This window comes from Dichomitus squalens (assembly GCF_000275845.1).
Source record: "Dichomitus squalens LYAD-421 SS1 unplaced genomic scaffold DICSQscaffold_10, whole genome shotgun sequence".
Classification (NCBI taxonomy): Eukaryota; Fungi; Basidiomycota; class Agaricomycetes; order Polyporales; family Polyporaceae; genus Dichomitus; species Dichomitus squalens.
In genome coordinates, this window is record NW_006766892.1 from 616396 (window position 1) to 642783 (window position 26388).

General features: G+C 58.2%; 10 protein-coding genes across 10 annotated transcripts; 3 read left to right on the forward strand and 7 right to left on the reverse strand.

Annotated features, from left to right (window-relative positions):
* Nucleotides 1-115: 115 nt before the first annotated feature.
* Nucleotides 116-2277, reverse strand: DICSQDRAFT_161159 (Metallo-dependent hydrolase; the record flags this gene model as incomplete). Its single annotated transcript, XM_007364962.1, has 4 exons — nt 2256-2277; nt 1590-2204; nt 657-1329; nt 116-601 (listed from the first exon to the last, which is right to left on the reverse strand). The coding sequence occupies exons 2-4, from the start codon at nt 1787-1789 to the stop codon at nt 116-118; spliced, it is 1359 nt and encodes a 452-aa protein (XP_007365024.1). The 5' UTR covers nt 1790-2204; nt 2256-2277.
* Nucleotides 2278-3308: 1031 nt separating this feature from the next.
* On the reverse strand, nt 3309-5143 carry DICSQDRAFT_161160 (uncharacterized protein). Its single transcript, XM_007364963.1, has 2 exons — nt 5054-5143; nt 3309-4849 (listed from the first exon to the last, which is right to left on the reverse strand). Exon 2 carries the CDS (start codon nt 4777-4779, stop codon nt 3691-3693), a length of 1089 nt encoding a protein of 362 aa, XP_007365025.1. The 5' UTR covers nt 4780-4849; nt 5054-5143; the 3' UTR covers nt 3309-3690.
* A 241-nt stretch (nt 5144-5384) lies between these two features.
* DICSQDRAFT_135896 (cation/H+ exchanger) lies at nt 5385-8778 on the reverse strand. The gene is made up of 8 exons (XM_007364964.1): nt 8647-8778; nt 8514-8589; nt 7953-8447; nt 7620-7879; nt 7455-7556; nt 7218-7405; nt 6030-7164; nt 5385-5977 (listed from the first exon to the last, which is right to left on the reverse strand). Exons 1-8 carry the CDS (start codon nt 8704-8706, stop codon nt 5555-5557), a joined length of 2739 nt encoding a protein of 912 aa, XP_007365026.1. The 5' UTR covers nt 8707-8778; the 3' UTR covers nt 5385-5554.
* A 534-nt stretch (nt 8779-9312) lies between these two features.
* Nucleotides 9313-10132, reverse strand: DICSQDRAFT_85113 (G10 protein). The gene is made up of 5 exons (XM_007364965.1): nt 10035-10132; nt 9778-9977; nt 9654-9720; nt 9510-9597; nt 9313-9456 (listed from the first exon to the last, which is right to left on the reverse strand). Exons 1-5 carry the CDS (start codon nt 10095-10097, stop codon nt 9428-9430), a joined length of 447 nt encoding a protein of 148 aa, XP_007365027.1. The 5' UTR covers nt 10098-10132; the 3' UTR covers nt 9313-9427.
* Nucleotides 10133-10540: 408 nt separating this feature from the next.
* On the forward strand, nt 10541-11080 carry DICSQDRAFT_32402 (uncharacterized protein; the record flags this gene model as incomplete). Its single annotated transcript, XM_007364966.1, has 3 exons — nt 10541-10717; nt 10777-10890; nt 10955-11080. Coding segments are annotated over 3 exons (417 nt in total), but the record flags the coding sequence as incomplete, so codon positions are not given.
* A 2604-nt stretch (nt 11081-13684) lies between these two features.
* DICSQDRAFT_126584 (Metallo-dependent hydrolase) lies at nt 13685-15364 on the forward strand (the record flags this gene model as incomplete). Its single annotated transcript, XM_007364967.1, has 5 exons — nt 13685-13884; nt 13942-13980; nt 14040-14075; nt 14121-14808; nt 14870-15364. 5 exons carry the CDS (start codon nt 13685-13687, stop codon nt 15362-15364), a joined length of 1458 nt encoding a protein of 485 aa, XP_007365029.1.
* A 278-nt stretch (nt 15365-15642) lies between these two features.
* Nucleotides 15643-16889, reverse strand: DICSQDRAFT_126585 (1-acylglycerol-3-phosphate O; the record flags this gene model as incomplete). The annotated part of the gene is made up of 3 exons (XM_007364968.1): nt 15643-16037; nt 16074-16426; nt 16540-16889. The coding sequence occupies 3 exons, from the start codon at nt 16887-16889 to the stop codon at nt 15643-15645; spliced, it is 1098 nt and encodes a 365-aa protein (XP_007365030.1).
* Nucleotides 16890-18300: 1411 nt separating this feature from the next.
* On the forward strand, nt 18301-20966 carry DICSQDRAFT_58264 (uncharacterized protein; the record flags this gene model as incomplete). The annotated part of the gene is made up of 6 exons (XM_007364969.1): nt 18301-18472; nt 18502-18767; nt 18820-19152; nt 19206-19254; nt 19306-20237; nt 20295-20966. The coding sequence occupies 6 exons, from the start codon at nt 18301-18303 to the stop codon at nt 20964-20966; spliced, it is 2424 nt and encodes an 807-aa protein (XP_007365031.1).
* Nucleotides 20967-21543: 577 nt separating this feature from the next.
* On the reverse strand, nt 21544-23616 carry DICSQDRAFT_169352 (uncharacterized protein; the record flags this gene model as incomplete). Its single annotated transcript, XM_007364970.1, has 1 exon — nt 21544-23616. One exon carries the CDS (start codon nt 23614-23616, stop codon nt 21544-21546), a length of 2073 nt encoding a protein of 690 aa, XP_007365032.1.
* A 244-nt stretch (nt 23617-23860) lies between these two features.
* DICSQDRAFT_161166 (PLC-like phosphodiesterase) lies at nt 23861-25423 on the reverse strand (the record flags this gene model as incomplete). The annotated part of the gene is made up of 8 exons (XM_007364971.1): nt 23861-24237; nt 24301-24376; nt 24441-24815; nt 24869-24984; nt 25038-25064; nt 25117-25164; nt 25215-25293; nt 25376-25423. 8 exons carry the CDS (start codon nt 25421-25423, stop codon nt 24032-24034), a joined length of 975 nt encoding a protein of 324 aa, XP_007365033.1. The 3' UTR covers nt 23861-24031.
* Nucleotides 25424-26388: the final 965 nt, after the last annotated feature.

Below are 26388 nucleotides of genomic sequence, written 5' to 3' on the forward strand. Positions count from 1 at the left end.
GCACGTTCTTCTGAGCCTGCCATTGATCGTTCGAAATGTTTTACAAGTGCAGGGGTGAGAGACTGCTGAGTAGTTTGCGCATTGCTACCACATTTGAATGGATCTAAGGGCGACTTCAGTTCATGTTGGCATCATACCACTTCTTCCAAGCCCCTTCCAATACTTCTGCGGGCCAGCGCTGCCGGATGTCCTCTGCCCTCTTTTGCAACTCCCTCGCTACCGGCGCCCACTCTCTGACCAGTTTGTGGTTCTTCTTAACGACTTCACCAGCAACCAACACGAACTCGGTGTCTTCACTCGCGGCGAGGAAGACAATGCCAGAGAATGGGTCGTCGGCGCCAGCGAGGTTGACCGAGTTCGCGTCGAAGATGAGCAAGTCCGCTTTCTTGCCGACTTCGACAGTGCCGATGATGTTCGCGAGGCCCAGTGCCTCCGCGCCGCCTAGCGTGGCCAGGCGGAAGGCGTCGACACTGTTGTACTTGTATTTGAAGGGCAAGGCCTCCTTGGCAGCGCGGATGCGATGCTGCTCCTTGTGGCGGGCATCCTGCAGCACAAAGCGCATCGCGGTGAACATGTCCCCACCGTTGATCGACGCCGTGTCCTGCAAGCAGCGGCGGTCAGCATTCTAGACATGGGGAGTCTGTTGAGACACCCACCGCACCAATCCCGACCTTCACGCCCCTCTCGACCGCGTCGAACACGACAAGACCGTGCCCTAGCGCCATCCCGATCTCGTCTTCGGGCGTCGCCCCGATCGCCGCTCCGCTGTCCTTCAGCGCCCTCCACGCCTCCTCGTCAAGCGGCGTGTGCCCTGCGAGGCCGCAGCAGTGGGAGAAGAGGACGTCGGGCCCAAGGAGGCCCGGATCGCGCCACAGAAGGACCTGCTCGGCGCTGTGGATGTGCGCAGTGATCGTCTGCGCGGGTATGGCCCTCGCCTCCGCCAGCAGCTCCTCGTGCGGGACGACGTGCTCCTTCCCGTTCCCAAGGCGGTCGTAGGCCAACCCGAGCAGAACGCGGCCGTCGGGACTGAGCCTCCCGCCGTTCGCGCCCCACTCCGTGAGCTTGGCACGCTGCCACTGCAGCGTCTCGGTATCCTTCGCGAACTCGAGCGTCGGGAAGAGCTGCGTGTTGGAACTCAGGTGATCGGGCGCCCACACGACGCGGGCCCCGGACTCGATCGTTGCCTTGAGCGAGGCTTCCGCGTGCGCAGGCGTGTGCGCGGCGTGGAAGTGGTCGAGCATGGTCGTGGTGCCGTTGTTGAGCGCGTCCAGACAGCCTGCGAGCTGGCCGATTGCGACTTCCTCGGGAGTGATCGTCCCTTGGACGGTCCTGTCATTTGGTGTATTAGTGAGTCCAAGACTGTCGCACGCATAGTTATCGGCTATCGGTGTAGCACTTGCCATATGAATTTCACCCGGTATTCAGAGAACAGCCAGCTGCAGAATGAACGGTCTCAGTTGCGACGTCACGGGGAAGTGGACCCCAGCTACCCACTCGCAGTGGTTTCCGCGCAAGACGGCCATGAAGAGATGCCTGTGCGCTAGGGTCAGCGCTCCGCACAGACCGAACGCATCTGCGGAACGGCTCACTTGTGGGTGTCGACGAAGCCAGGGGTGATCCACCTGCCTTTGCAGTCGATCACCTCCACGCCAGGTTCGTCGTCGATGTTCTTCTCGATCCGAACGATGGTGTCGCCCTCGATGAGGACGTCGGCTTTGTGGGCGCGAGGTTTGTTGGTGGCTTGGACGAAGGTCGCTACAGTTCCGCCTTTGAGCAGGTACTTGGCCATGGTGCTTTTGTAGAGTGAAAATCGGTTGTAGAAGTATGTGAGGGTAGTAGGGATGAGGACTCCACCCAGCTTTATATATTCGTGGGCTGGCTAGCCCACAGGCTCAATAGAGGGACAAGTGAGGTCACGACATCGTCGTCTAGCATATAGCCTGCGACGTGTCAGCTTAGTCGCGGCGATGTCGATGTCTTCTCGTCCACGGCATACATCCCGTCCGTTGAAAGGGGCGGTATGGAGGCAGAATCATGGCCGGGTTTCGGTGAACAGCGATGTTCTCGGTCTCTCTCCTCAGCAGAGAGAGACAGTGGTTAAGCTGACCAATGGCAATTGTCCCACGGCTCGCAGATAGCACTTAACAGCCTGTACATTTGTCTTTGTCAGCGATGGACAGCTTGATTCTGTCCCGGGGCTGTCCCTATTCAGCTCGCATTGACAAGGGAGGCAAATCGATGATGGTATGGCTCACCAAATTGAAGGCTCTGTACTTTGATTCGGGGGTTGGGGAACGATGCCAGACGTCGTGGGCGCATCCTCGCAAAGTGTATGAAACAGCCTCGCAGCACTCTCGTTCTATCCTCGACCGCCCGGCCGCTCGTCTCCCGATGGTATTTACGCTCGAAACCCAATATCGTTCATCCGCAAAGCACGACGTCGCACCTCAGCTCCAGGAGCTCTCCCGTGCTCTCCCTTCGGGGCACGCAGCCCGGGCAGACTCTGGCAGACACTCAGATTGCGGCGCTTCTGCGCCGGCCCTATCGTCCGAAGAAGACCCGGCACCGACGGCAAAGGCAGGCCGAAATGGAAGGACTTCCCCCGCGTATCGAAGTTCCGGGGTTGCCAACGGGACACGAGCCTCGCGGACTTCTCTTGTGCGCTTCTCATTCTCCTGCCCCCCTCTCACCTCTTCCTTCGAACAATGTAACACACACACCCTGCCTTTTGCGAACCCCGCCAGCAAGTGGCAACTTAGCACCGACGATGATGCGCCCCTGCTGACCGTGGCTCAATCAATCGGTCGTTGAGCTCGTCATGAACGGGAACAAAGGAACGACAGACCTCAGAATGCGCTCTCTAAGTAGTGGCACCGTCCGCGACAACTCCGCAGTCCATCGCGCTTCCTCGAGAAGCCCTTCCCCCGTGAGCCGTCCTCGACTCCCAAGCACACGTTCATGATAGCATCGACACGTCGGCAACACGTTCCCTCCAGAACTCCCGCGAAGCTTTTCTCTACAGGTCTCACCAGGTCTCGGGACCGAGACGGTGGAGAAGTGCGACTCCGCTCCCAGTATCCAAAGAGCGTCAGTCGGCAGCAGCTTTGTGGAGGACGGTCCAACTCGAGCTTCACCCCTGCGCTCACTGAACTGCACATGTCGATGTCACAGAGAAGTATTCGTAACATATAATCTAAAACATAAGATTGCATAACCTGACATGCCCGAGATGCGCCCAGCGACGCTCCGCCATCAGCGTCCGCACGAACACACCACAAGCATATCCCAGTCCGCGATACAAAGATTAGGGAGTGTAGGATGGCATAATCGACCGAAGATGGTGATACATGGGAGGGTACATACGTGCATATAGGAAGGGTACATACCAGCGACCACAACAGCACGAACGCGAAAGCACAGTCAGAAGCAGAAGCAGAGTCAGCAACAAGCACGAGAACGGTTTAGCACTTCACACAGCACATCGACGGGGACGGGTGGGGTGAGGGGCAAAGGGGTAGGAAGGATGGCCCTCGGGGCCGACCCGATATCGGGACGGCGTGGGCGGGCCACATGCCGGAGTGCGGGGCCGCAAGCGAGAGCACGGGCCCACAGCGAACAGCGAGCGCACTGGTCCGTGTGACGGAGAGCGACCAACGACGATAGATGGCGAGGAACGCCGGTAAGTCACGTCTAGAGCGACGACAAGCAGTAGAACACGACGAGCCCGCCGACGGCGCCCGCGACGAGCACATCTACGAACGTGTTCCTGATCCTAGTCGGGTCGTCGGGGTACGCGCCCACGCGCTCGTTGAGCTCGCGGCTCAAGCCCCGCTGGTAGTCGTAAGGCTCGAGCACGACACCGCTCTCGGGTGGAAGGCGCACGGTCGGCTTGGGCGGGGTGACCTGTGAGTCGGCGAGCACGTCGACGGCGCCGCGGTCGCGCCCGACCGCGATGAACCACGAGTGTTCTCGCGTAGGGAGAGTGCGCGTGGGCGTAGCGGGCTCGTGCTTCAGACTCAGGTTCTGCACAGGGGCCCCACTGCGCTCGACGTGCCGGACACGGGTGTAGAGGCCTTCGGCCTCCGCTGCAGAGGTGATGGCGGCCACCTGCTCGTACGGGCTAGAGTAGAGGGAGGCGAGGGGCGTGCTGCGCCCGATAGCTTGCGAGAGGCGGCGGGTCATGCGCTTCAAGATGGTGACCGAGGACGCGCTAGACGAGGTGTCGGACGCGTCCTCTTCTTCGCCGGGCAACGATTGCTCGCGGGTGTAGTCGGGGTCGAAGTCCTGTTCGTAGTCTTGCTCGTATTCGTACTCGTGTTCCGGTGACCCTACCGCCGCGCGGTCTGTGCAACCGCCGTGACCATACGCCGCCTGCTGATGCTCGTCCTCGGCGTCGACGTCGATGACCTCGTAAGTGGGCATGACGGGAGGGCGACGGGAGGGAGCACCCTGAGAGCGGTTGTCGGGCTCTGTGGTGACTGCGCTAGGTTGACGCTTAGGGAATCTGTCGAGCGGGTTGGCGGGCGGCTCGGGGTCGGTCCAGTTGGGGTTGACGCGGTGCCAATAGCCCGAGGGGGTGGGGTTGAAGACGAAGTCGGGGGAGGCCTGCGCGTATGCACGGGCGAGCGGGGCAGGGGCAGTGGGAGGCTGAGGCTGGGGAGAGGCGGGGACGGAGCCGTCGCGGGGGCAGATGGGGACCCCCATGGGCCGCTTGTGGCCAGCCATGAGATGACCGCACTTCTGGCAGACAGGCTTCTTTCTGGCGGAGCCGGGGCTCATGTCGTTGTCTTGGAGGTCTTTGTGGGCGAGGGAGGAGCAGCGGTGGGGGACGGGGTGATCAATGCTCTACCTGGTGATGGTGGTAGAGATGGAAGGTCAGATGCACTCCGCGCAGCATGATGAGACGATAAGGACAGATGGGAAACGAAGGGAGCGCACAAAGGAGGGCAGCGGTGAGAGGGGAGGAGGGACATACCCTTTTGAGACAGCAAGACAGTTGAGCTGAAGGCTCGGGGGGATTCAAAGGGGAAGGTCATGCTTTAATAGCACTCACCCGAAAAGCAGGCACCAAGAGCGAGTGAGCCCAGGAAGAAAGCACGGGCGAGGCAACGGGGCCTCGTCGACGGGAGAGCGGGGACAAAGGAGGAGAAGGGAGAGCACAAGAAGGGCGTCCCTTCCTGGCACATCCCCGCGAATGGGCGCCTCCCTTCTCCCGGCAATCCCCTGCCAATCCCCGCACCGCCTTCGCAGTGACCTCCCACAGACGCGGTGTCGTGACTGTGACCGCGAGGACTTCCGTACATCGTATTCTGCACCAGCAAGCAGCGAACGCAGAGATTTGATTTCGATAGCAGAGGTTTCACGTCGTTGAGAGTCTGCAGATAGTGTACAATCCATCCATAGAAATGTAGTAGTAGCTATACATGGTGAGCGCGTAAGCAAATAAGCACGGTATAAAAACCAATAGACATAGCAATGAAAAATCACGACAGCTCGTTATATACACACCACCATCCCGCAAAGCCCCTTCCATAAGATACACAGACAGCGCACATCACCACTTCTGCGCAGCCTGCACGACCAGCAAGCTCGCATGCCCCGGGCCCGCAACGACGAACGCGCACGCCACGCACCCCAGCGTCTTCGGCAGCTCCGAGCCCAGCGCCGCCCCCCGCGCCCCCGCAAGCTTCTGCAGCTCGACCTCGTGCGACTCCACCGCCATCCGCCGCGACCGCCCCGCGACGACGATCTGCCGTCCGCGCGTCGGCGAGCGCGCGTGCAGCTCCACCGCGCGGTGCAGCGGCTGCGCGGACGCCTCCTCCACGAACGTCATGCGCGCGCGCACCGCCGCGGCCTCGGGCCCTGCGCTCGCGGACGACGCCGACGCGAGCCTCGTCCACAGCAGGTCGTCCGCCGTCTCGGACGCGAGGCGCGTCTGCGTCGTCTGCGCGCCGTACACCGTGTCCGGGAAGACCGTCTGCAGAGTCTGTCAGCATTCGTCGCGCATCGTGAGCAGGCGATGAACTTACAGCGTGCACGGTGTTCTGTAGCTTGATCTGCTCGATCGTGTCCACAGGCTCGAGCGCCGCACCGTCCACCTTCTTCATGCGCACCACCGTCGCGCTCACCGACGGGTGCAGGCACAGCTGCACCACGAACGCGAGCGCCGCGCGGTCGTCCGGGCCCCCGAAGAACGGCACGAACGCGTGGAACTGCGCGTCCCCGCCCCCGAGCTGGGGCGAGCCCGGGGCGCCGCGGTCCCAGAAGAGCGCGACGTCCGCCGGGGCGTCCGCGAAGACGCGGCGGACGAAGTGCGAGTGCACCGTCGTCGCCGTCTGCCCGCTACTCCTGCCCTCGTGCCTCGCCTGGAAGAGACCGTCGAAAGGCGACGGCGCGACGCTCGCTGCGGACGAGGGCGACGCGGCGTCCGTGGGGGAGTCGGGGACGTCGTTGTCGAGGGACTCGGAGCCGAGGGCGTTCGTCCAGGGGAGGATGACCATCTGGCTGCCCGCTGCACGGGCGTGCTGCGTGACGTTCTCCGCGAAGTCTTCGCCGCCGACGACGGCAAGGGCGGTGGAGACGGCGATGCGGTGCAGGTAGCCGAACGTCTTGAAGATCGCGAGGATGGGGTCGCGTTGCGCGAGGGCGTCGGCGGCCTGCGACTTCAGCACCGCGGAGGCACGGTTCGTGAGCTCGATGAGGCGCAGGACGTCCACAGAGATGCGCGGGCGGTCCATCGAGCTGCGGGCCGGGGTCAGTGTCGGGATGCCTTCAGACATCGCGGCCTTCTCGTCCATCTCTGCGCTCGAAGCATCCGACGAAGGCGCATCCGGCAACATAGAGAACGGTATCTGGAGAAGTTGGGTGATGGTCATGATAGCCGGAAGCTGCTCGATCCTATCGACGATGATGGCGAAGCGCGTCTTGAGGGAGTCCTTTATCTCGCTCCTGCTCGCACCAGTGCCATCTTCGGTAGATGCGGAGGGGAGCGGCTGCTTAGGCTGTTCTCTGATACGGACACGGTACTTGGCCGGGTAGAAGAGAATGGTGAGAGGCGTAGTCATGAACGTGAGCACGAGCGCGTGCAGAACGAACATGGAGAACGTGCGAGTGTCCAGGATGCCGGCAGAAAGACCGACATTGAGTACAATGAGCTCAACCAGCCTGCGCAATGTATTTCAGTCTCTGCTCGGAGGATGTCAGGCCATGGCACTCACCCCTTGCAACTCATGAGTGCGCCGATGGCGCCGGACTCACGCACGCTGAAGCCCATGATCTTGGCGGTGATACCGCACGCAAGGAACTTCGAGAAGAACGCGATGACACAAATGAGGATCGTGTATCCCCAGGTGATACCGTTGTTCAACAAGCCCAAGTTGGTGCGAAGACCGGTGAAAGCGAAGTACTGGCGCGTTGTGTAAGCTAAGAGCTCAACCGGATGCTTCAGCACTCACCAGAGGGAGCAGCAAGAGTAGTAGTATGTCCTCAAGCTTCTCAACCAAAGCAATTGCGTACCCGTTCTTCTTAGGGATGATCAATCCGGCCAGGAAACCGCCCTGTGCCACCACCTCACTTCAGCAAACGGGTCTTATGCTGACAACCAGTGAGGCGCCACTTACGAAGATCTCGTGAATGCCGATGACATCTGTGTAAAATCCGGATATGAGGACCATGACAATGGTGACGGACATCATCAATGTTGATGGCGTGCCAGCGTCCAAGCTACCAGTCTTCACCGCGAGCCAGTGGTACGCCCATCGCACAGGGAAGAGAATGAATATGACGAAGCCGATCCCGGCGAGAAGCACCCAAAGCGCAGTCAGGCCGCTCGAGGAGTTGATGAGCGCAACAGACAGCGCGAGCAGAACCCAACCAATGACTGGGTGTAGATAGTATGGCGTCAGTCACAATAGTATCGCCGACGCGGACGCGCAGCAAAATATAACCCTTACCATCATTGCCCACGCCCGCGGATAGGGTGACGACTCCCACGGTCGTATCCAATAGTCTCAATTCTGTGAGAATCCGACAGAGCACCGGGAAGGCGGTGATGCCAACCGCGACAGCAATGAAGAGCACAAAGACGCCAAAGCTCGCTGTCCCGTCCGTGAACTGGTGGTAGATGGGCACCGCGAGGGCAGCACCCAGTCCGAGCGGAATAATGAGGCCCGCGATGGAAATAGCTGCGGCGGCCTTGACGTTGCGGCGAATGACACGCATGTCGATTTCCATTCCGACGAGGAACATGAAGAGGACGAGGCCGAGGTTCGCGGTCAGATTTAGGATGACCAGTGACTGAGTTGGAAAGATCGTGTTCGTGAAGTTTGGGATGTGCCCCATGACAGAGGGCCCGAGGAGTACACCGCCGATGACTTCGGCAATGACACGCGGCTGGCGGATGCGCGAAAGGAAGAGCGCAAGCAGCTGGGTCATGCCGATGACAATGACTGCGTACACATTGAAGGGGAGTCGTCAGCAACGCGAGAGCATTGGATGGCGCGGGGCAGACACACCGACTTGGATGACCCATAGACGAAAAGGGTCGCTCGAATTGTAATCTGCTGGGTTGTCACCAGCGATAATGCCAGCCTAGGAGGGGGATTGTGAGTAAGGCCCTTGGTAGCCACAGAACCGCTTAGAACTCACCTGCTCAGGGGCGGCAGCTCTCCGGACGAGAGCAAGAACGTCGGCTGAAAACGCTCCCATGTCGATGGTGGTCGACTAGCACGAGGGAACTCGTCAGTCTCTGAATGGACACGGCAGAGATAGACGGATAGGAGGCAAGGGGAAGAGCGCTCCAACAACTGCTAGTTCTCCCGGAAGCCCCCACTTAACACGCACCGTAGGCGCCCGCTCAAGATCGCATCTGGCTGGTGAAACGGCGCTTATCACGAGCCACTCCAAAAGCGAGTGCCTGGCATCTAATCAGTGCAGTGCCAGTGGGAACTCACCACCGCTCGTCTGCAGAATTTCAAGTTGCATAGATCAAGCTCACAAGGGAGAATGAGCTATCTCAAACTAAGTGTCTTGGCCGCGGAGGCATCCCTGTTCCTCAGCGCCATTCGGGCTGAGACTTCCGAGTCGTCCACGGTTCCGTATCAGAGTGGTCTGGACATGCCCCGCTGTCAAAGCTCAAACCTTCGATAGCTGAAATACCTAACGTCATATTCCGTAAGATGCATACAAGTCTCAAGCGGGCGCAACCGTTTCGCTCGCACGCGCTTGCATCGAATGCCCATGGAGATATGTGGGACGGCGCCTGCATAGGAAATCAGAACTCGCTTGATACTCTTCGCAATTGCGTGAGCTCATAGACTTCGCTTTGAGAAACTGTATTGGCACAGCAAGATGACAAGTAAAATACACAGAGAGGCAACGATAGGTCGGTGCGCCCATACCGTGAACAAAACTAGAACCAGGCACAGAATCAAGAGTCAGAACTACAGCCGCGACAGCCTGTCAGAGATGATCAGTAACATGAACACTTCTTCAACTCCATGGGTAAATACCGCAGTGCACGCATTCCACGACCGTGCCCGGACGTAGCTGGGCTTTTGGTACACGACAAATACAAGTCGACCCTTGATAGTTCATGTCCTAGGATGCCGTCAGCTAGGGCTACTAGGGAGCATGGGAGCAGGGATATGGCGTACTTTTGTCTGTATGCACCGCACGCAACAGAGTTTCTCGTATCCGGGCTTCTTCCACTTCGCTATCAGGCTTGAAGAGGTACACTAGTCAGCCTTGTCAAGACAGGTCGTATGTGCATGTACTCACTTTGCGTCTGCGTATCCCTCCTTCAAAAGCCAGTCATACAGCTCCTTGCTAATAGCCTCGCGCTTGTAGTACAGCTCGTATATGTACCGTGAACGCGTATGTGAGATCCGCATGATTGGCCAAAGAGACTCTGACTTGCGCTTTCCCTCATGAGACTCGTTCTCGGCATCACGCATCTTCTTCGCGTAGTCATCAAGGATCTACAGGTCATACTCGGTGAGCTGACCCCTCTGCCAGTACGAGTCCAGCAAACGTACGCTCTCGATGTCCTCAAAGCCTTCTGGGGGCTTCTTCGTCCTCGTGGTGCGAATCTTGGGCATGTTGTCTGTGTAGGAGCCCAGGAGCGAGCAGAGGGTGAATGAGACAGTCGTGAGGACGCTGTAAGTGGCACAGTCGTGTGGCGAGTGCGAGGCAGGACGCGTTTACGTAATCTGCACGTGCGAGAGGACCTCGAGGAGGGCACGCGTCCGGACGCGACCGCCGCGCTCTCCGCCGTCGATTCTGCCTATTTCAACCCCTCGACGCCTCACAACCTCCCGCCACGTTGCCCTGAACTCACAGCTCATCCACCACTTGCGCTCGCCTGCCCTGCTCGCTCTTATCCCTGTCGACCTCTACGCTCGATCATCTCTTGCCGGCATATGCTCCACCATCAGTCGGCAACCGTCCTCGACATTCAACGCTAGACAACGACGTTTACTGCATCTTGTAAACTCACTTCGCGCTTGTTCACCTTTCTAAATTATTCTGTGTCTTGGGAACCATGCCTCTGGTCGTGCCAGTTCTCCGGCTGGCCTACACCTTCCTCAACGTCTTTGAGACTTTCAAGACTCTCCGGCTTCCCCCTCCCTCGGCGCGGAATGGCGGTCAGCCCAGTCAGAGGGCAATGGCCGCGCGTAAGCGGTCTATGAAGGGCGTCATGACGGTCTGGATGGTCTGGGTGAGTACGTTACGCGCGCGCTGTCGGCATCCAGCTCATCGCACGGACCGTGCCCTCAGGCTTGTTTCATGCTATATGAAAGATGGGTCGAAACCTTTGTTTGGCTCTTCGTCCCATTCTATAGCGAAATCAAGTCGTTGTTCATCCTCTTCTTCCTCCTCACCCGAGCAAAGGTCAGTGCTAGCGGTCGTACCCCGTCGTCAAGGACCAGATTGATCGGTCTCTTGCTACTCGCAGGGAGCAGAGCCCGTCTTCTTGCATGTCATACGGCCTGTTATCAAGCCCTACACCGTGCCTTTGGATGCCCTCTGCGACACCGCTACCTCGTTTGGCGATCTCGTCATACTCGTGGCTTTGATTCCTTACAACTACCTCCTCGGGTTCTACCGCCGGTGGTGGAAGGCCTACGATCCCCCACAGGCGGACCCTGAGACATGGCACCGGGACTCTCCTCCCGCTGCTGCTGCTTCTCGCCCCTCTGCGCATCGGGCATACGCGTCCGAGTCTACTGGAGAAGCACGTCCCGCTGCGAAGAGAAACGTCTCGAACGGTTCGGTTAAGCAGACACGTTCCGTCATACAGTCTCGTTCAAACGTCCCTACGCCTAATCACCAGATCTGGCGCCCATCTCCCTCAGCGTACGATGTCGACGACGAGGTCACGCTGAACCCACACTCCGGCCTTCCAACGCCGCCCATTGAGCGCCAGCAGCACATGCAGCTGGCCGGAGCACCCATCGTCGCTCCCAAACCCGTGCGCGCGGGTAACGGGGCACAGTTTTCCGGGATTGCAGAGGACGATGAGGAGGAAGCAGGGGTCCGGCCGGGTTTTCGGAAGTCGCTCCTATTGCCGCGTGAGCCCCGGAACCCCGGCTCCGATGGCGATTTGAGCGACGACGACGACACGAAAGGGGTTCAACCACTTAACGGACAGGCATCGAACGACGACGAGACCCTCGTGGATGAGGAAGAAGAAACAGACGCGGAGATGAACGGGGACGAGGTCAGCGCACGCGCCCCGTGGCAGGACGAGGGCGAAAACGAATATGAGAGCGACATAGACGAGGACGTGTTCAACACGACGCTGGCTACGCCCGGGCGACGGCGCCGATATGAGGACGACGATTCGGAGTACGAGGAGTACCTCGACAATACCATGCTCACGCCTCCACCCATGAAGACTTCTTTTTCCGAGTCTAGCGCCGTTACGCAGTCGTCCGCACTCAGCACGACGGACGCTGGCTCCTCCCTCCGCACCACCCGATCCCTGTCGTCCGACGGCTCTTCGCTCGCAAGAAAGAAGCAGCGCGCCCCTCGGAAATTCGCAGGGGACGACGACAAGTTCTCTGTCAACGTTCCCGTGTGCAAGGCAGGCGCCGCAGGGAAGCCCGCTGCACCTGGCTCCCGTGGCTCTACCATTGGCCGGTCACGCGGGAAGACATTGCAGGACGGTACGGAGAACGGCGACGCTGCGCCTGAGGACGATACTGGTGAGGGCGCTGAGGTGAAGCCAGGTATGGGCACCGTTCGCGCACGGCCGAAGCCTCAACGCGGGGACAGCCAGGGGACGATTCGTGGACCGCCGACGAGGGGGCGAGGGGCGAGCACGGCTCGCGGGGCAGCGCTACCGGCCCGGGCACCCTCTGCTCGCATTGCGGCGAAGGAGCGTCCGAAGCCTGTCGTCAAGAAGGCTACGGGCGTAGGGACTGCTGCTCCCAAGGTGGTGCCGAAGGTAGCGAAGCCGGTTCAGAAGGACGCAGCGGCTTGATTGACGTTCATTTCATGGCTACCTGACGTACGGCACACGACACACGACATCAATAGACGCATCCATTCATCTTTCCAATTCATCTTCTCAATGTTCGCACACTCATATACTCGATACACCATCTCCGCATACCTTCACACCCTCAACCTTCGTATTTAGGACGAGACACTTGCATATAGGGAACGCGGACCTGCACCGCTGGTCCCAAAATTGCCCCGAGCCCGGAACTCAGAGACCCTCGCATGGATTCACGTAGCAGCTAATCGTCCACCTCATCCTCATCATCAAGCTGTAAATTATTACAATACACCATGCCACGCGCAATGATCATCCTTTCTAACGCAACATTTTCCAATGACTGAGGAGAATAGGTGTGCACACGACAGGATGGAACGTCAAGGCAGGGGTGGTTAAGTTGCCAATCACTTACGTACCCGCGAATAGGGACCTCACTACGATCACTATCGCCGTGGTCTTACTGATCGGTCAATACACGGTTCTATGTCCGCTAAGTAGTACTACGACAAAGCTGAAGCCTAATGGGATAAGGATTATGAGATCATATTTCGAATTTCAGTAAGTAGCGGTGTAGGCATTGAAGGCCTGTGCCGCGACTCGGCTTCGGCGATTGCGAAAGGTCCGCTGTGTCGTCGGTGCGAAAACATGTGACTAGCGGGAACCATCATCACGAGCCACGCAGGTGAGCATAGACTATCACACCGGACTACATGTCGGCATCGATCAAAATTGGGTCACGAGTTGTCGTTCAACCGTATAATCGAGAAGTTCTTGGCCTGAGGCATATGCATTAGTCCTCATGAGAACCAGGCAACGCCAGCATATATGTGGGTTGATTCCACAAGCTTCTAAGGGCTGTGAATTATACTCGGGCCAAGTGTACTTGCACCAAGTCTGGGAATCGACCGCTAGTCCGACAATCAGCCTCCGTAGACTGAGGTAGCCTCGACTCTCAGGGCCCCTCAGCCAAGTCCGATGTCAGAAGCTACTTATCCCGGCTACCGCTGCGTAAGGAACCGCTGACAAAAAGGGTGACAGATAAGGGGCACGGTGGTCCAGTGTGTTCGCGATCAGAGCTTCTCCGTTGAATGTGACCTACTATAGCAGCAGCATATATAACTGGAGTCCTAGAGCATTCATGGCCTTCAGTCAAGACCACTTCGCCCAGCACACTTCGTTGACATGACGAGATATCTACTCAAAGGAGGAACCGTCGCGACCTCGGTCCAAGGGAGCAACGAGGCCCGTGTGTTTAGGGCAGATGTACTCATCGAGGGCGATACCATCGCGCGCATCGAGGAGAACATCGTGCCTGCAGCTGGGGTGGAGGTCATCGACTGCAAGGACAAGTGGATTACTCCAGGTTTCGTCGATACTCACCGGTGCGCCTTCGCACAGTTTATATATAGTGCAACGTCGCTGACCGGCCGCCGCTATAGACACGTGTTCATGACCATCCTGCGCGGCACACAATGCGAGTGGGTAATCGACAGTCAAGTTCTGCGATCTGAAACTAAGTAACTGTTACTTCGGGCAGCTGGTTGCTGACTGAATACATCGTCAAAATGTCATGGTGAGCGTCCCAAATCAACTCTGACCGAATCCTATTACTCACCAGGCCCAATTCTCTCGCTAGGTCTATTCAGGGGACCATGACCCCCGAAGAGGTCGCAATTGGAACGCTCGCAGGACTGCTCGAAGCACTCCACAACGGCGTCACAACGATCCTGGACCACTACCATGCCGCGCACACTCCGGAGCACGCAGAGGCCGCACTCAAGGCCACCATCGACTCCGGGGCTCGCGTCGTATGGGCCCCAGCTCGCCAGAGTCCGCCCACGCGCCTGCTCCCATTCCCGGAGTGGTCCAACGACGCTCAGTCGATTGAATGGCAGCGGGCGAAGATCAAGGAGTGGGGCTCTGCGGACGGAGGCAAGCTGCGCCCCGACGGACGCGTCACGCTCGGGCTCGCGTACGACATCTGGAACTGGGAGAGCGCGATGGCCCAGCACCAGGAGTTCCTGGCATACGCGCGGGCGAACAACGTGAAGACGATCACGGCGCACGTCGTGAAGGGCCCGCAGATTCTGAGGTGGCGCGACGCTGGGCTGCTCGGGCCCGACGTTGTGTTCTCGCATTGCAACGCCCTCACGGATTGTCCCGCCTTGGATGATGAGCGGTGGAAGGCTCTCAAGGATAGCGGCGCAGCTATTGGGTCTACCCCTGAGGATGAGCTGGGGATGGCGCACGGCAATCCCGTCGCTCTTGACGCGCTTCAAAGAGGCGTGAAGTGCGGGCTCGGGGTGGTACGTGACCCCTCTCTTCTCGACGGAGGAATGTACTCCTACTGAACGTGACATCAATCAGGACTGTCTCTCGATCAACAGCGGTGACATATTAACGCAGATGCGCTTCGCGCTCCAATGGGCCCGCGGTCACGACCACGAGCGCATCCATCTGAACAAGGAGACGCTCCCATTCAAGAACAAGTATAGCAGCGCCGACGCTTTCCGGCTTGGAACACTCGGCGGGGCGGAAGCGTTGAACCTGGCTCACCTGATCGGGACCGTCGAGGCTGGCAAGCGGGCGGACCTCCTCATCTTCGACGCAAACTCAGTAAACTTGGGAGGTGTCGAGGATCCGATCCAGGGAGTGGTCTTCCACGCTTCAAGCGAAGATATTGAGACAGTGTTTGTGGATGGAGAGATAGTGAAAAAGGATCGCAAACTGATCAGGGATTGGGCTCCCGTCGTCAAGGAGCTCAAGCAGAGAGGGGAAGACATTCGAAAGCGGTGGCCGGCGGAGGTCCTGGAGGAACGGTGGAAGCAGTGGTATGACACGAATGGGGCTCCGCGCTTCTGATGGGGAGCCGAAAAATAAACGAATGCCACGGGATGTACTGTATAATTAGTCAGAGTTATGCGCAACGAAAGCTCGTTCAATGTCTGCGTCAGCGTGCAAGAGTCCCTTACCGCCGTAGGTCGTTCACATCCGATTATCACGATACGAGTGTGGGGCTTGAGGCTTCCGGCAAACCGCGGTATGCTCCCATTATTCCGAGTATCAAATAACCAATGTCCCCCGGCATACCTACGAGCACCCGGACCGCCTGCATCTGCCAACAAAGCACAAACAGCACATCAATGGCTTGGTCTGCCAACCAAGACCATCCCGTCATCCTCTTCCGTCTCCGTTCCATATTCGCTACCCTCCATCCGACTGTGGGTCAATACAGGCGAGGAGGTGGCAGAGTTCTCGGACACGCTGTTCGACGCTCGGCTTGCGGTCCGGAGTGGCTCAGGCTCGTTTTCCTTGGTTGGTTCGGACGGGGTAGGAGGCTGGGCGGGAGTAGCCAATGGTGCCGGCGTCACGGCGGGTTGTGCTGTCTTGGGCTCCGTGCCCGGAGGAGGGGGAGCAGATATCTCGCGCAGAGTCTCTACCATCATGTCGTGCACGCGAATCGCCAATTCAGATGCATCCGCAGCCGTAAGGCCGGTTGTGGGAATAGGCGGAAGGACTAGACGGGCTTTGTGAGCTACACAAGTACATTGACCGCATTGTTTCAGCGCACCTTTGACTTTAAGAGTACCGCTCTCAAACACGCCCTTCCTGTACAACCTCCAGTAGTTCTCGCAGATCACTGGAACGATCGGGACTTGCGCCTGAATGGCCGTATGAAACGCGCCTTTCTTGAAGGGGAGCATATCGTGGTATGGACGCATCGAGCGCGTGCCCTCGGGGAAGAGCCAGAGGGAGCTGTTGCGTTCCTTCATGATCTCGCCGGCTGCAGTGAGCGACCGCACCGCGCGCGCGTTGTTCCCGCGGTCGACAAAGACAGCCCCGGCGAGGGTCATGAATTGACCCAATAGCGGCGACCATTGCAGCTCCTTCTTCGCCATGATGGAGGCTCGACGAGGGAAGATCCTATCGGGAGTATACATCCATGCATGAATGTGATTTTGGGTTGCAAATTGAAGCATTCGGGGAGGCAGGCGTCAGTGTCGTGTCCGATCGCGACATAGATAGTGGAAACACACCTCCCAAGGTAGAGAATATCGAGCATGCTCTGATGGTTGCCGACCAGGACGGAGGGTCGCGTCTCGAGGTAGTCTTGGCCCTCTACGATGAGACGGATGCCGATTACACGGCTCGCGAGGAAGTAGAAGCTGCGCGCGACGATATAGAATACGTCAAAGCGGTTGCCTGTGAGGCCCAAGCCTATCGAACATATCACACCCCATATAGAGCAGACTCCGAGGGTGGAGAGGTAGAGACCGAGACGGACATAGTACCGGGCGAATGGGCTGGAGTCTGCCCAAGTCTTGAGGGCGAAGACGGGGAGAGAGACGTAGGCGAGAGGCTTGATGATGCTGGCCAGGAAGGACATGATCGAGCCTCGTCGTCTCTGACGATGGTGAGGGAGATGTGTACGATGGGGGCGATGGGATCGCGGAGGAGAGGAAAGTGGCGAGGAAGAAGCCCACGCGGGCAGGAATCCGGACGAGGGTCGGAGTCTGAAGCGACATGGACGACCATCTCCCGGGACGCTTCTCCGTGCTTCCGCAACCATGTCCTCCTCCATCAGGCCATCTCGCGGTCAGTCCTCTTTCTCCAGCCCCCTCGCTGCGTTAGCCTGTCTCAAGCTGCGTGTATCAAGGCAGAACAGCCCCTCCACCTGCGCGCCCGGCGAACGCGTCATCTGCTGCCGGTTCCCGGGCCAAGCCAGACGAATCCAGAGTCAAGTCGTCGACAACCACCACCTCTGCCTCCCGAGCTCGAACTCAGAACAATGCTGCACGCACTACCGTGACCAAGGCCACGACGGTGCAAGCACCGACCCGAACGCGTGCCGAGCCACCCTCGAGCCGCGTGAGAGCCACAACCACGGTCAAGGGAACGCTTCCGGGGGCCGCAAGTAACACATCCTCCTCCCGACCTCCCTCCGCCGCGTCAAAGGAGCATGTGAGCCTGATGCATTCTCCTGCCAGACATATCTGACACGTCGTTGACACGTTATAGACGCGTCCCCGCGCCCAGGAAGTCGCGTCAGTCTCGGAGCACTCGGAAGCATTACAGGGCGCCGCGCAGTCATGCGCGTGGAAGTACATGGCCTCCACTCTGGAGGTTGAATTCGAGAAGGCCGAGAATATTGCCCGCGCCACACTCAACACCAGAAGGGATGAGTTGGCGGCTGAGGAAGCCGACATCGCAGAGAGTCGTGTGCGATTTGAAGCAGAAAGGCTCATACAATTCTATGACGAGCTCGGAGATAGGGAGGTGAGTACCATGCCGCTTCCTGACGCAACTGCTGAAGTAAGCCCTGGAAGGTTGCCGATGAAATTGCGACTATTGTGTTGCGGTACAAGAGACTAGAGAAGACCGTCAGCGAGACAACTGCTGCTGCTCTGCAGGTATCCTCGTTGCCTTTGGACGAGATCACGCATGTGTCCCAGTACAGCAACGTACTGGATCAGATTGGTACGTCTGACGATGGAAGGTCAGTTCATTTCTCCGACATTAATGTCGCGGTAGAATCATTGGAAGACGAGTGCCGCGAGCTTGAGGTGCTGGTACATTCTCTGCTCACCACCACCACTTCCTTTCGGAGCGATAAACTACCCACCGTCTTGCGGGATATTTCAGATATCATAGCTGGACATGCGGAGAACGCGGCCTGCGCGAGAGACGTCGTACAATGTAGCAAGGAAAACTACAGAATGGGCATCGGGACCCTAACCCTAATTTAGCACTTGTGTACTTACGCTTGGAAAAAATTGGAATCTCATTCTTGTACCGAGATGAGTGTAGCCACCATCGCAGAGCCTTTCCTACTTGCGTCCTATCCAGAGTCTTCTACGTACAGGAAACGCAAGGCCACACCCATATTTGCCTCTATACCTTCTGGCAGCGATGCAGACCCATTGGTCTCGGTAGCCATCCAGGGAGATGGCGTACACATCCTCGACGTGAGTATCGGTCTTCCACCTCTGAACTGGTAGTAGTACTAAAGCCCACAAAGACCTCAACGCTGCATTTAGCGGTATCACATACACTAGGGCCATCAACATCTTTCTCATGTCCTCCTGCAACGCGTACAAGCCGTACTAATGTTGGCACGCGCAAATGCACGAGCTACGCTGTGCTCGAATCCGGACCGGATGTAGCACCAGAGGGGAAGGGAAGAACGGTAGTTTCCTGGGAGGAGGAGCTATCGGGAGGCATTGCTTCGAGTGCGCAGGAGGGGAGAAATAAACGGACATCTGTGGTATGTGCATTCATTATCGCAAACAAACCGCTGCCCTCAGCCCATCTTCCAGGCTCCACATTCCGTAGTCCACGTATATGCTCCAGATTACCTCCCAAGGAGCGTGGTACTTGTCAGTGCTGCCGGCGACGTCTCGTTAGCAGATGAGGAGTTGCAGATTTTACGGACGCACACACCACAAAACCATCAGCCAAGCACGCTGCTCAAGCACTTCCTTTTTCCTTCCGCTGCGTGCACCTTCCTATCTTCCCACTCTGCCTCGTCCTATGATGCGGTGTCAGTGTCGTTCTTAAGGAGCGGCGATGTATTCAGATTAGGTATAGTCGGAATGGGCGGAGAGATCATCACCTCGCTCGGAGAATGCGTTCTCCCTGTTGAAGAAACAGTACGTCCTTTCTGTTCTGACCAGGGAATGAGTCATTCTCACTTCGTTGACAGGAATTCCTCGATGTCTCCTGCAGCAGCGCCGGCTTCATCAGCGTACTCTGTGCGTCGCTATGTTGTCTCTCCATTCAAGCAATCGCTAAATTATGTGCAGCACCTTCTGGGAGCTGGCACGCCTTCTCCTTGTCGACATCTCTGTCGAGTGCGCTATCTATCTCTCGGGCCGCAGAACCCCTCCGCCTACAAGGCCTCACCTTCATCGGCGGCACACGCATCTCTGAAGCGACTATTACCGCTCTCACTTCCTCACACGTTCTGCTGGCCGCCATCACTAGCTTCCCACAAGAAATCGTCATACTTCTTTGGGACCTCCGCTATGGCGTCCTCTTAGGGCAGCAGTCCATCTCCGTCCCGTCAGCCCTTCCTCGTTCAAAAAAATGTGGCGCCGTCCTGCAACTCGAAGCGTCCCCTCCTTTTGCGTTGGGAAAGTCAGGCTCGGTCAACCTGAACGCAATTCTCGTCCTCCATCCTTTGCCAGAACGAGAGCACCAGGCAGAGCCCGGCAGCACGCCCGCGCGCTCTACCGTCCTCGTCGTGCCGCTGACGGTTCCCAACAAGTCCACCATTGCCGCAGTGATGGGCAAGGCGAACGCTGGTGCACGCTGGGTCTCCACGAAACCTGGCGGACCGGCCTCGCAGGCGCAAGGCCCGGTGGGGCATGGGGGGCCGGAGCTTAGCATCGCCGCGCGTGCGGCTCTCCGCGAGATCAAGGCGTCCATAGACGGGAGCGCGAACAGCAGCACTACCACTGCGGAGACCGTGTTCTTCGACTACGTGAAGAAGCAGAGCAAGGGAAAGGGCGCCGCAGCTCAGGGCGAAGAGGAGCAGCAGAACACGCCGATGGAGTATCCGCTCGTACAGAGCGTGCTGGAGCTTGTGCTACATCCACCATCGCATGCACAAGGGAAGGCGCAGACTATCGCGTACTCGCCCAAAATTGTCAGGTATCTGCTGGAGAAACGGGCGGTCAGCTCTTCCATGGTCGAAGGCGGCGTGCTGTCCGCTTTGGCGGAGCGTAACGACTGGGTGAGCGAACGCATCCAGCTCCATGATGACTCTACCGTCTCTGACTATCGTACACAGGACACGGTCACGCTCGCAATGCGCAATGTTACCGACTTGCCTGAAAACGACATCATCGCGCTCCTAAGCCGAGTCGTAAAGGCGCACACTTCGTCAAATGACGACAACGCAATGCAAGTTGACTCTGCAGCCTCGACGACCACCCCAGCAATCCCGACATTCCTCGCGCAATGTGTTGTTTACCCCTTCACGCCCGCCCTGCAGCGCACAGCAATCCGCAAGCACCTATCTGACGCGACGAGCCTCACACCCGTCCTGGAGGTTCTCGACGGCTGGATCGTCCAGCGCACCGCGGACGACGCACTCCTCTCCGTTTCCGACAGCACGGATCCCCAAAACGTTCCACCCCTGGACAAATCCCTCGCCTTCCTCCAGACTCTGCTTGACGCTTCCTTCCTTGCGCTCCTCGCGCACACCCCTGCGCACAAGCCCCTGCGCACGCTCGCATCTCACATCCAGCCCGCGCTTGCGCAGACAAGTGAGCTAGAGCTGCTGTGTGGGCCGCTCGAGCCATACGCGCGTGCGGCAGCTACGAAAGCGAAGGTGCAAGCGGAGGCCAAAGAGGGCGGCAAGCCGGACGGTGGCAAGGACTGGCGGCGGAAGAGAAAGCTTGCTCACGAGCAAGCGGGTATGGCCGTCGGGCTATACCAGTTCGAGGAGCTGGTGCTGTAGGGTTGTCCTAGAATACAGCGTGTCGCGCGTGTAGCTATCGTGATTGACGTGCTGTTGCTGCGTTCTGAAATACAGTGCAACGATACAGTCAACACGAAAGATAGCAAAATAGATTGCATCGGACATGTAAGGCTACTACTCTACATGCTATGGGTAGATCGTTTGCGCAGGTGCATATGCAAGTAAGGTGCTAGCGAAGTCTGCGGGGTATATACGTGGACTTGAGCAAGGAATGGGAGAAATGAGGATGTCTAAATGAAGACATGACGAGGCGTGGTGTTGGTGGTGCTATAATGAGTGGGTTGGAGGCTTGACTGTGTCAATGATACAATGTGCCGAAATTGAAAAGCATGGACCACGAGAAGTAATGCATCGCAACAGGTGCGAGGAAGCGAGGGAAATAGATGAAAGAGAGTTCATAACTGAGCGTCAGAGTCGTCACAGATAAGTGTATAATTTACGCAGTCCGAGGTCTGGTTAGCATATCAGTCGGTCAACACATACAACACAACGCAGCACGGCAAAAAGAACTAACCTCAGGATTAGGCATGCTCGCCACCATGCAACAGCATCGCCATCATACGCCCCATTCCTCAACGCTCCCTCCATAACCATGCCTCATGCTCCACGTCCCCACCGCAGGCGAAGCACTCGTCCTCGAGCTTCCGTAAGCGTACCGCTCCTCGGACCGCACACGGTCGACGCCCAAGCCCAGCGCGCCCCCGCTCTCTGTGCCCGCCGCGCCAAGCAGCCAGCTCGTCCACCAGCCCATCTTCGCCGACTCGCCATCGCCGTCAGCGCCGTCCTTCGCCTTCCCTTTGCCCTTTCCGGTGAGATCACGGTCTTTCAGGCTGGACTTGGACTTTGACTTGGAGCGAGTTTTGGTGGCGAGGAATTGACTCGAGGAGCCCTCGGGCTTGGAGCTCGAGTAGGACTCGGGCTCGATGAACGATATGCGCTTGGGCGTGGACGCGCCAGACGAGCCTGCGCTTCTACTTCGCCCGAGGCCGAACAGGTCGGGAACGTGAAGCATGGATGGCGATGGAGAGGACATAGCGGGAGATGGAACGACAGGCGTGGAGGGGGCGGAGCTCTTCTTCATAGAGGATTGCTTGGGAGGAGATTGGGCACGGGAGGTCGTGTGCTTTCCCTTCGTAAACAACCGGGATACCGACGCGGTAGCGGTGGACGTGCTGAAGACTGGCGCAACAGAGGGAGGGGACAAAAGCGAAGGTCTGGGGATGGGCGGGGCAGAATGAGTGGAGGAAGAACGGGCCTTGCCCAGCGCCTGCGAGACAGAGCGTTGTTTCTTCAAGATATCACGGAGCGACTCGACCGTGCGGTCGACATGAAGCGTGGCTGACTCAGAAGATGCGGACGAAGTGGACAGCTCCTCGATAGGCGGCGTGAGTGGCCGATGTTGGCGAAGGGCAGGAGAGCCATGGACGGGTGACATTGAGCGAGAGGACAGCGCCGTAGAATAGCCGCAGGACGATGCGTCGATGCGTATTGGGGGAGGGGGGGAAACACGAGGCCGTTTCACCGTCGAAGTGCTGCTGCTAGAGGACCTCCGAGGGGTCCTCGAAGTCGGCGGGGAAGAAGACGAAAAAGACGATCTGCGAGGCATGACGTAAGATGCGAGCATCTCAGCTGCTCGACTATTCGGACGACCCGCCCTAGCAGGTGCTGACGCCGGCGTCGACTCCGGTTCTGGGGCTGGTGTGGCGAAGCCGGTCTGGTTTATGAGAGGCGTGGGCGGCGCGCGAGAGGCAGGACGGACACCAAGGGTAGGAGGAAGGGCTATCAGATCAGCGGCTTCAGAGGAGTCGACATACATAGTAATCGCCCGTGGAGCAGGTGCAACAAAATCGTTGCGATCATGTACGGAGAGCTGCAGATTGGTGGTTGACTGGGATGCGCGGTTGTGCTGGCCTCGGAGGTCTGCAGAGCCCCGTCGACTTCGCCGTGACCGCATATGCTCTGAGAAGCCCGACGAACTCGGGAGGCTCCGACTGATGGACGATTGGTGAGGGATCTGCGAGCCTTCCTCATCTGAGCTATCGCCATTGACGAGGCCTTCTACACCCCGCGTGATCTCGTCCAAGTCGTCCATCCAGGATCGCTGCTGATCCCTATTACCCCGGATGTGCGATGTCAAGAGCTGCGCCCTCTCTTCGAGATGCCGATCCGCCTCAGAATCGTCGGCGAGCACTGCCGAAAGGCTCGTCTGGGTCGACATGGACGACTGGAGGAGTGCGTTGGACATCTCTAGCGCGTGGACGCTACGTTCCAAGAGGGAGTCGAGGAAGGGGTCGCTGGCGCTCGCGATACTTTTCTGCCTTCTGTGGCTGCTCCGCGAGGAACCCTGAGAACGGCGTGCACGCCTTGGCGAAACGGGTATGCTCGGGGGAGGACTGGGAATGTATGCTGTCGAAGATTCAGCTTCGCTCGGGTCTGTGTCCTCGTCTGCCTCTTCTGCGCTATCTGAGTACGCCGGAGGCTGTTCTGATGGAATCTCCGGGAGGTCGGACTGTCGGTGTGAAGGTGGGGAGGTGTAGACGGGAAGGGTGGTGACAGTCGAGTCCGAGGAAAGACGGAGAGCAGAAAGCCGTTTCCTGTGGCCGCCACGGCGATTTGGGAGCGCGTACATGGCTGCAAAGGGTTTATGGACGCGTCCGCGTCCCGAGACGAGTCAGAAACGCGGGAGAAAAGAGGGGTCCGATGGTAATGTTGGTCGGAGGATGGGGGAGACAGCTGAGCGCTGCCATGCGCCAAATGCGCCCGCGCATCCGTATCGGTTGTTGTGCCCTATTTGGCCTTGACCTCATCGCTCCCGCACCTCGCAGTGCACATCTTCTCTTCAATGTCGCATTTCAAATGAATCTACATATGCAGTCAATTTCGGGTATGCCTCACACATCCTGCACTGCTCTACAAAATATCTAGGTATCTGCCGTACATGAAAACAAACTACAAGACACGGCGCCAAACAGTCCGGTGTACACGAGGAGATGGGAATGATCGTGGCGATAGCGCACTCTGGTGACCCACGGAGTCATCTCGAATCAAGCCTTCACGGCAGCGGCTTTGCCAGGTGGGACAGCCGTATCGGGGGTGTCCTCCAATCCGTCTACCTTCTTGGCCGGGCCACCGAACTTCTGGAGGTAGTATGACGCCAGGGTCTCCCATAGCTTGCGCGATAGGAAGTAGTACCGCGGCGACGTCCACAAGAACGTGCTGCTGTGGCCTTCCATGATCTTGTCGTAGTCGGCTGCAAGGAGAAGGTGAGCTCCGTACACTTCTCTGTCAGGAGACCTTGGATACCAAGACGTACTTCGCAGCGTCTCGCGCAGATCGAGCCAATCCTTGGTCTTGTCCGTGAGGATGACATCCACGCCCCATTGAACAGCCTGGCAGGAAGAGAACCACATTAAGCTCACGAGTATGAAGGAACACCGAAGGCGGCCAGCGCACCTCAAGCATCTGCGCAGGGTCGTTCACCGTCCACACTGCCACCTTCTTGCCAGCCTGCTTACATTCCTCCCTGAACCGCGCCCCCTCCCAGGTCGCAAGAATGCTGAAGTTGATCGAGAACACCTCGCAGCTCTCCCAGAAGTACTCCCGCGCCCATGCCATGCTGACTCCAATGAATGAGCGTTTACAGTACGGCAGGATCGTCTTCGCGTGCGGGATGAAACGCGGGTGCCACAGGCCGAGCAGGATCCGAGGCGCAAGGTCGACCTCCCAGTTCGGCTGCGTCGAAATGACCTCGTGCATGAGAGTGAAGAGGTGCAGGGGTTCGTTGAACACTTTCACGTCGATGTCGAAGGTAACATGCCGGTTTTCGGGCTGCGGGCGTGGCAAGTTGGGGCATGCCTCTCCGGGGCAAGAACGGTACACACCTTCATGAGCAGCTCGACCGTCTCCGCAAACGTAGGAATACATTGTTGTGGCCCCTTGAGTGTCCGGAGGTACTGCATGCCTTTGAACCCGTACCAATTCTGCTCCTTGATCTTCCCTAGGAGCCTTCTCTCAGACGAGATCCCACCATGTAATGGGCTTAACACTCACCATGCCCATCGGTCGTCCTATCCAAGGCTATGTGCATGTATGAATGGTAATCGACGCCAGAGCATGCGCATGAACATACTCGGGTCATGGAACATTATAACTACATCATCGAGCGAAACATGGACATCTAGTCCGCCGCTTGAATCAAAGTTCATGCAGCACCCCGTTGCGACTCACCGCTCTCGATCCCCTCAGCACCATCCCGGATGGCGCGCTCGAAACTCGCAAGCGTGTTCTCGGGGAACGCAGCAGAGGCCTATGGCATTGTTATGATGCACACCTCGTCAGGTCACACCCGCGTCCACAAGAGCTCATCGTGCCAAGCTGCAGGCACGCACCCCACGATGACCCCAGCACTCCGGTATATGCCTTGTCGACTCCGCCATCGTCTGCAGTCAGTAGTAAGGAGAAGGAAGGAGGGGGGAGATAAGCAGAAGAGTCCGGGGCATTTAAGAGACAGGAATGGCTTTCATATATCCCAACGCACCTCCACCGCCATGACTGTCGACCACGGCTAGAACAGAATTGCAGAGTGCTGGACACTTACGTAATTGATGCTGTGTAATGTGCCGGCCCAAGGACGAATGCCATCAGCCTCTGCTTTAGTCTCGTGACCAGACGTTCGGAGCTTGAATCGGATGCGAAAAACCGGGGGCATCCGAGCTCCTGAACGTCTGGTGGCTTTACCCCCGTGACTCCCCGCTCGGTGACCTGTGTCACATATCGATCCCATTTGAGGCAGTCCGAACAAGTCAGAGGGCGACTCCAGTGTGCGATGTGGCGGCCTGCTGTTGTAGTTACACCTTGCGAAACCTCCTGTACTGGACACAATGATCTCCTGGATTATCATGTCTGGCTTGCTCTAATATACTCTGCATGGCTATCGTTACTCTCTGACTACTATCCCACGAAGAAGAACACGCCCGCTCATATGCCGTCCTGGAAGCCGCCCGAGACGCCGCCAAAGCCTCGCGTGGATACAACTCGGAGGCCACACAGCAAAGGCTTGAAGAGACCTTCTGACAGCGCATGGGAGGGAAGGTGCCACACCAGTGGCAGGCGGATGTCTCAGAGGCAGTGTTGGTGGGATTAGACTGGGTGCGCGAGGATCTATAAGCGCCCATGGAGCGGACTACTGTGTACTGCCTATATGAGAGATAGACAGATTGAGTATGGAGGATGTGTAGCAAAGGCTTGTAGATGTCATAGAGACGTACCAGTTAGAGGAGTGTCGACAAAGAGCGGAGTAGGCTCAGCGCGACTCGAAGATAGCGGGGAGATAAGCAGGCAGACGCGCACGAAGGACAAGAGGCAGGGAGGTCACACCGGTCACCGAGCGGGGAGTCACGGG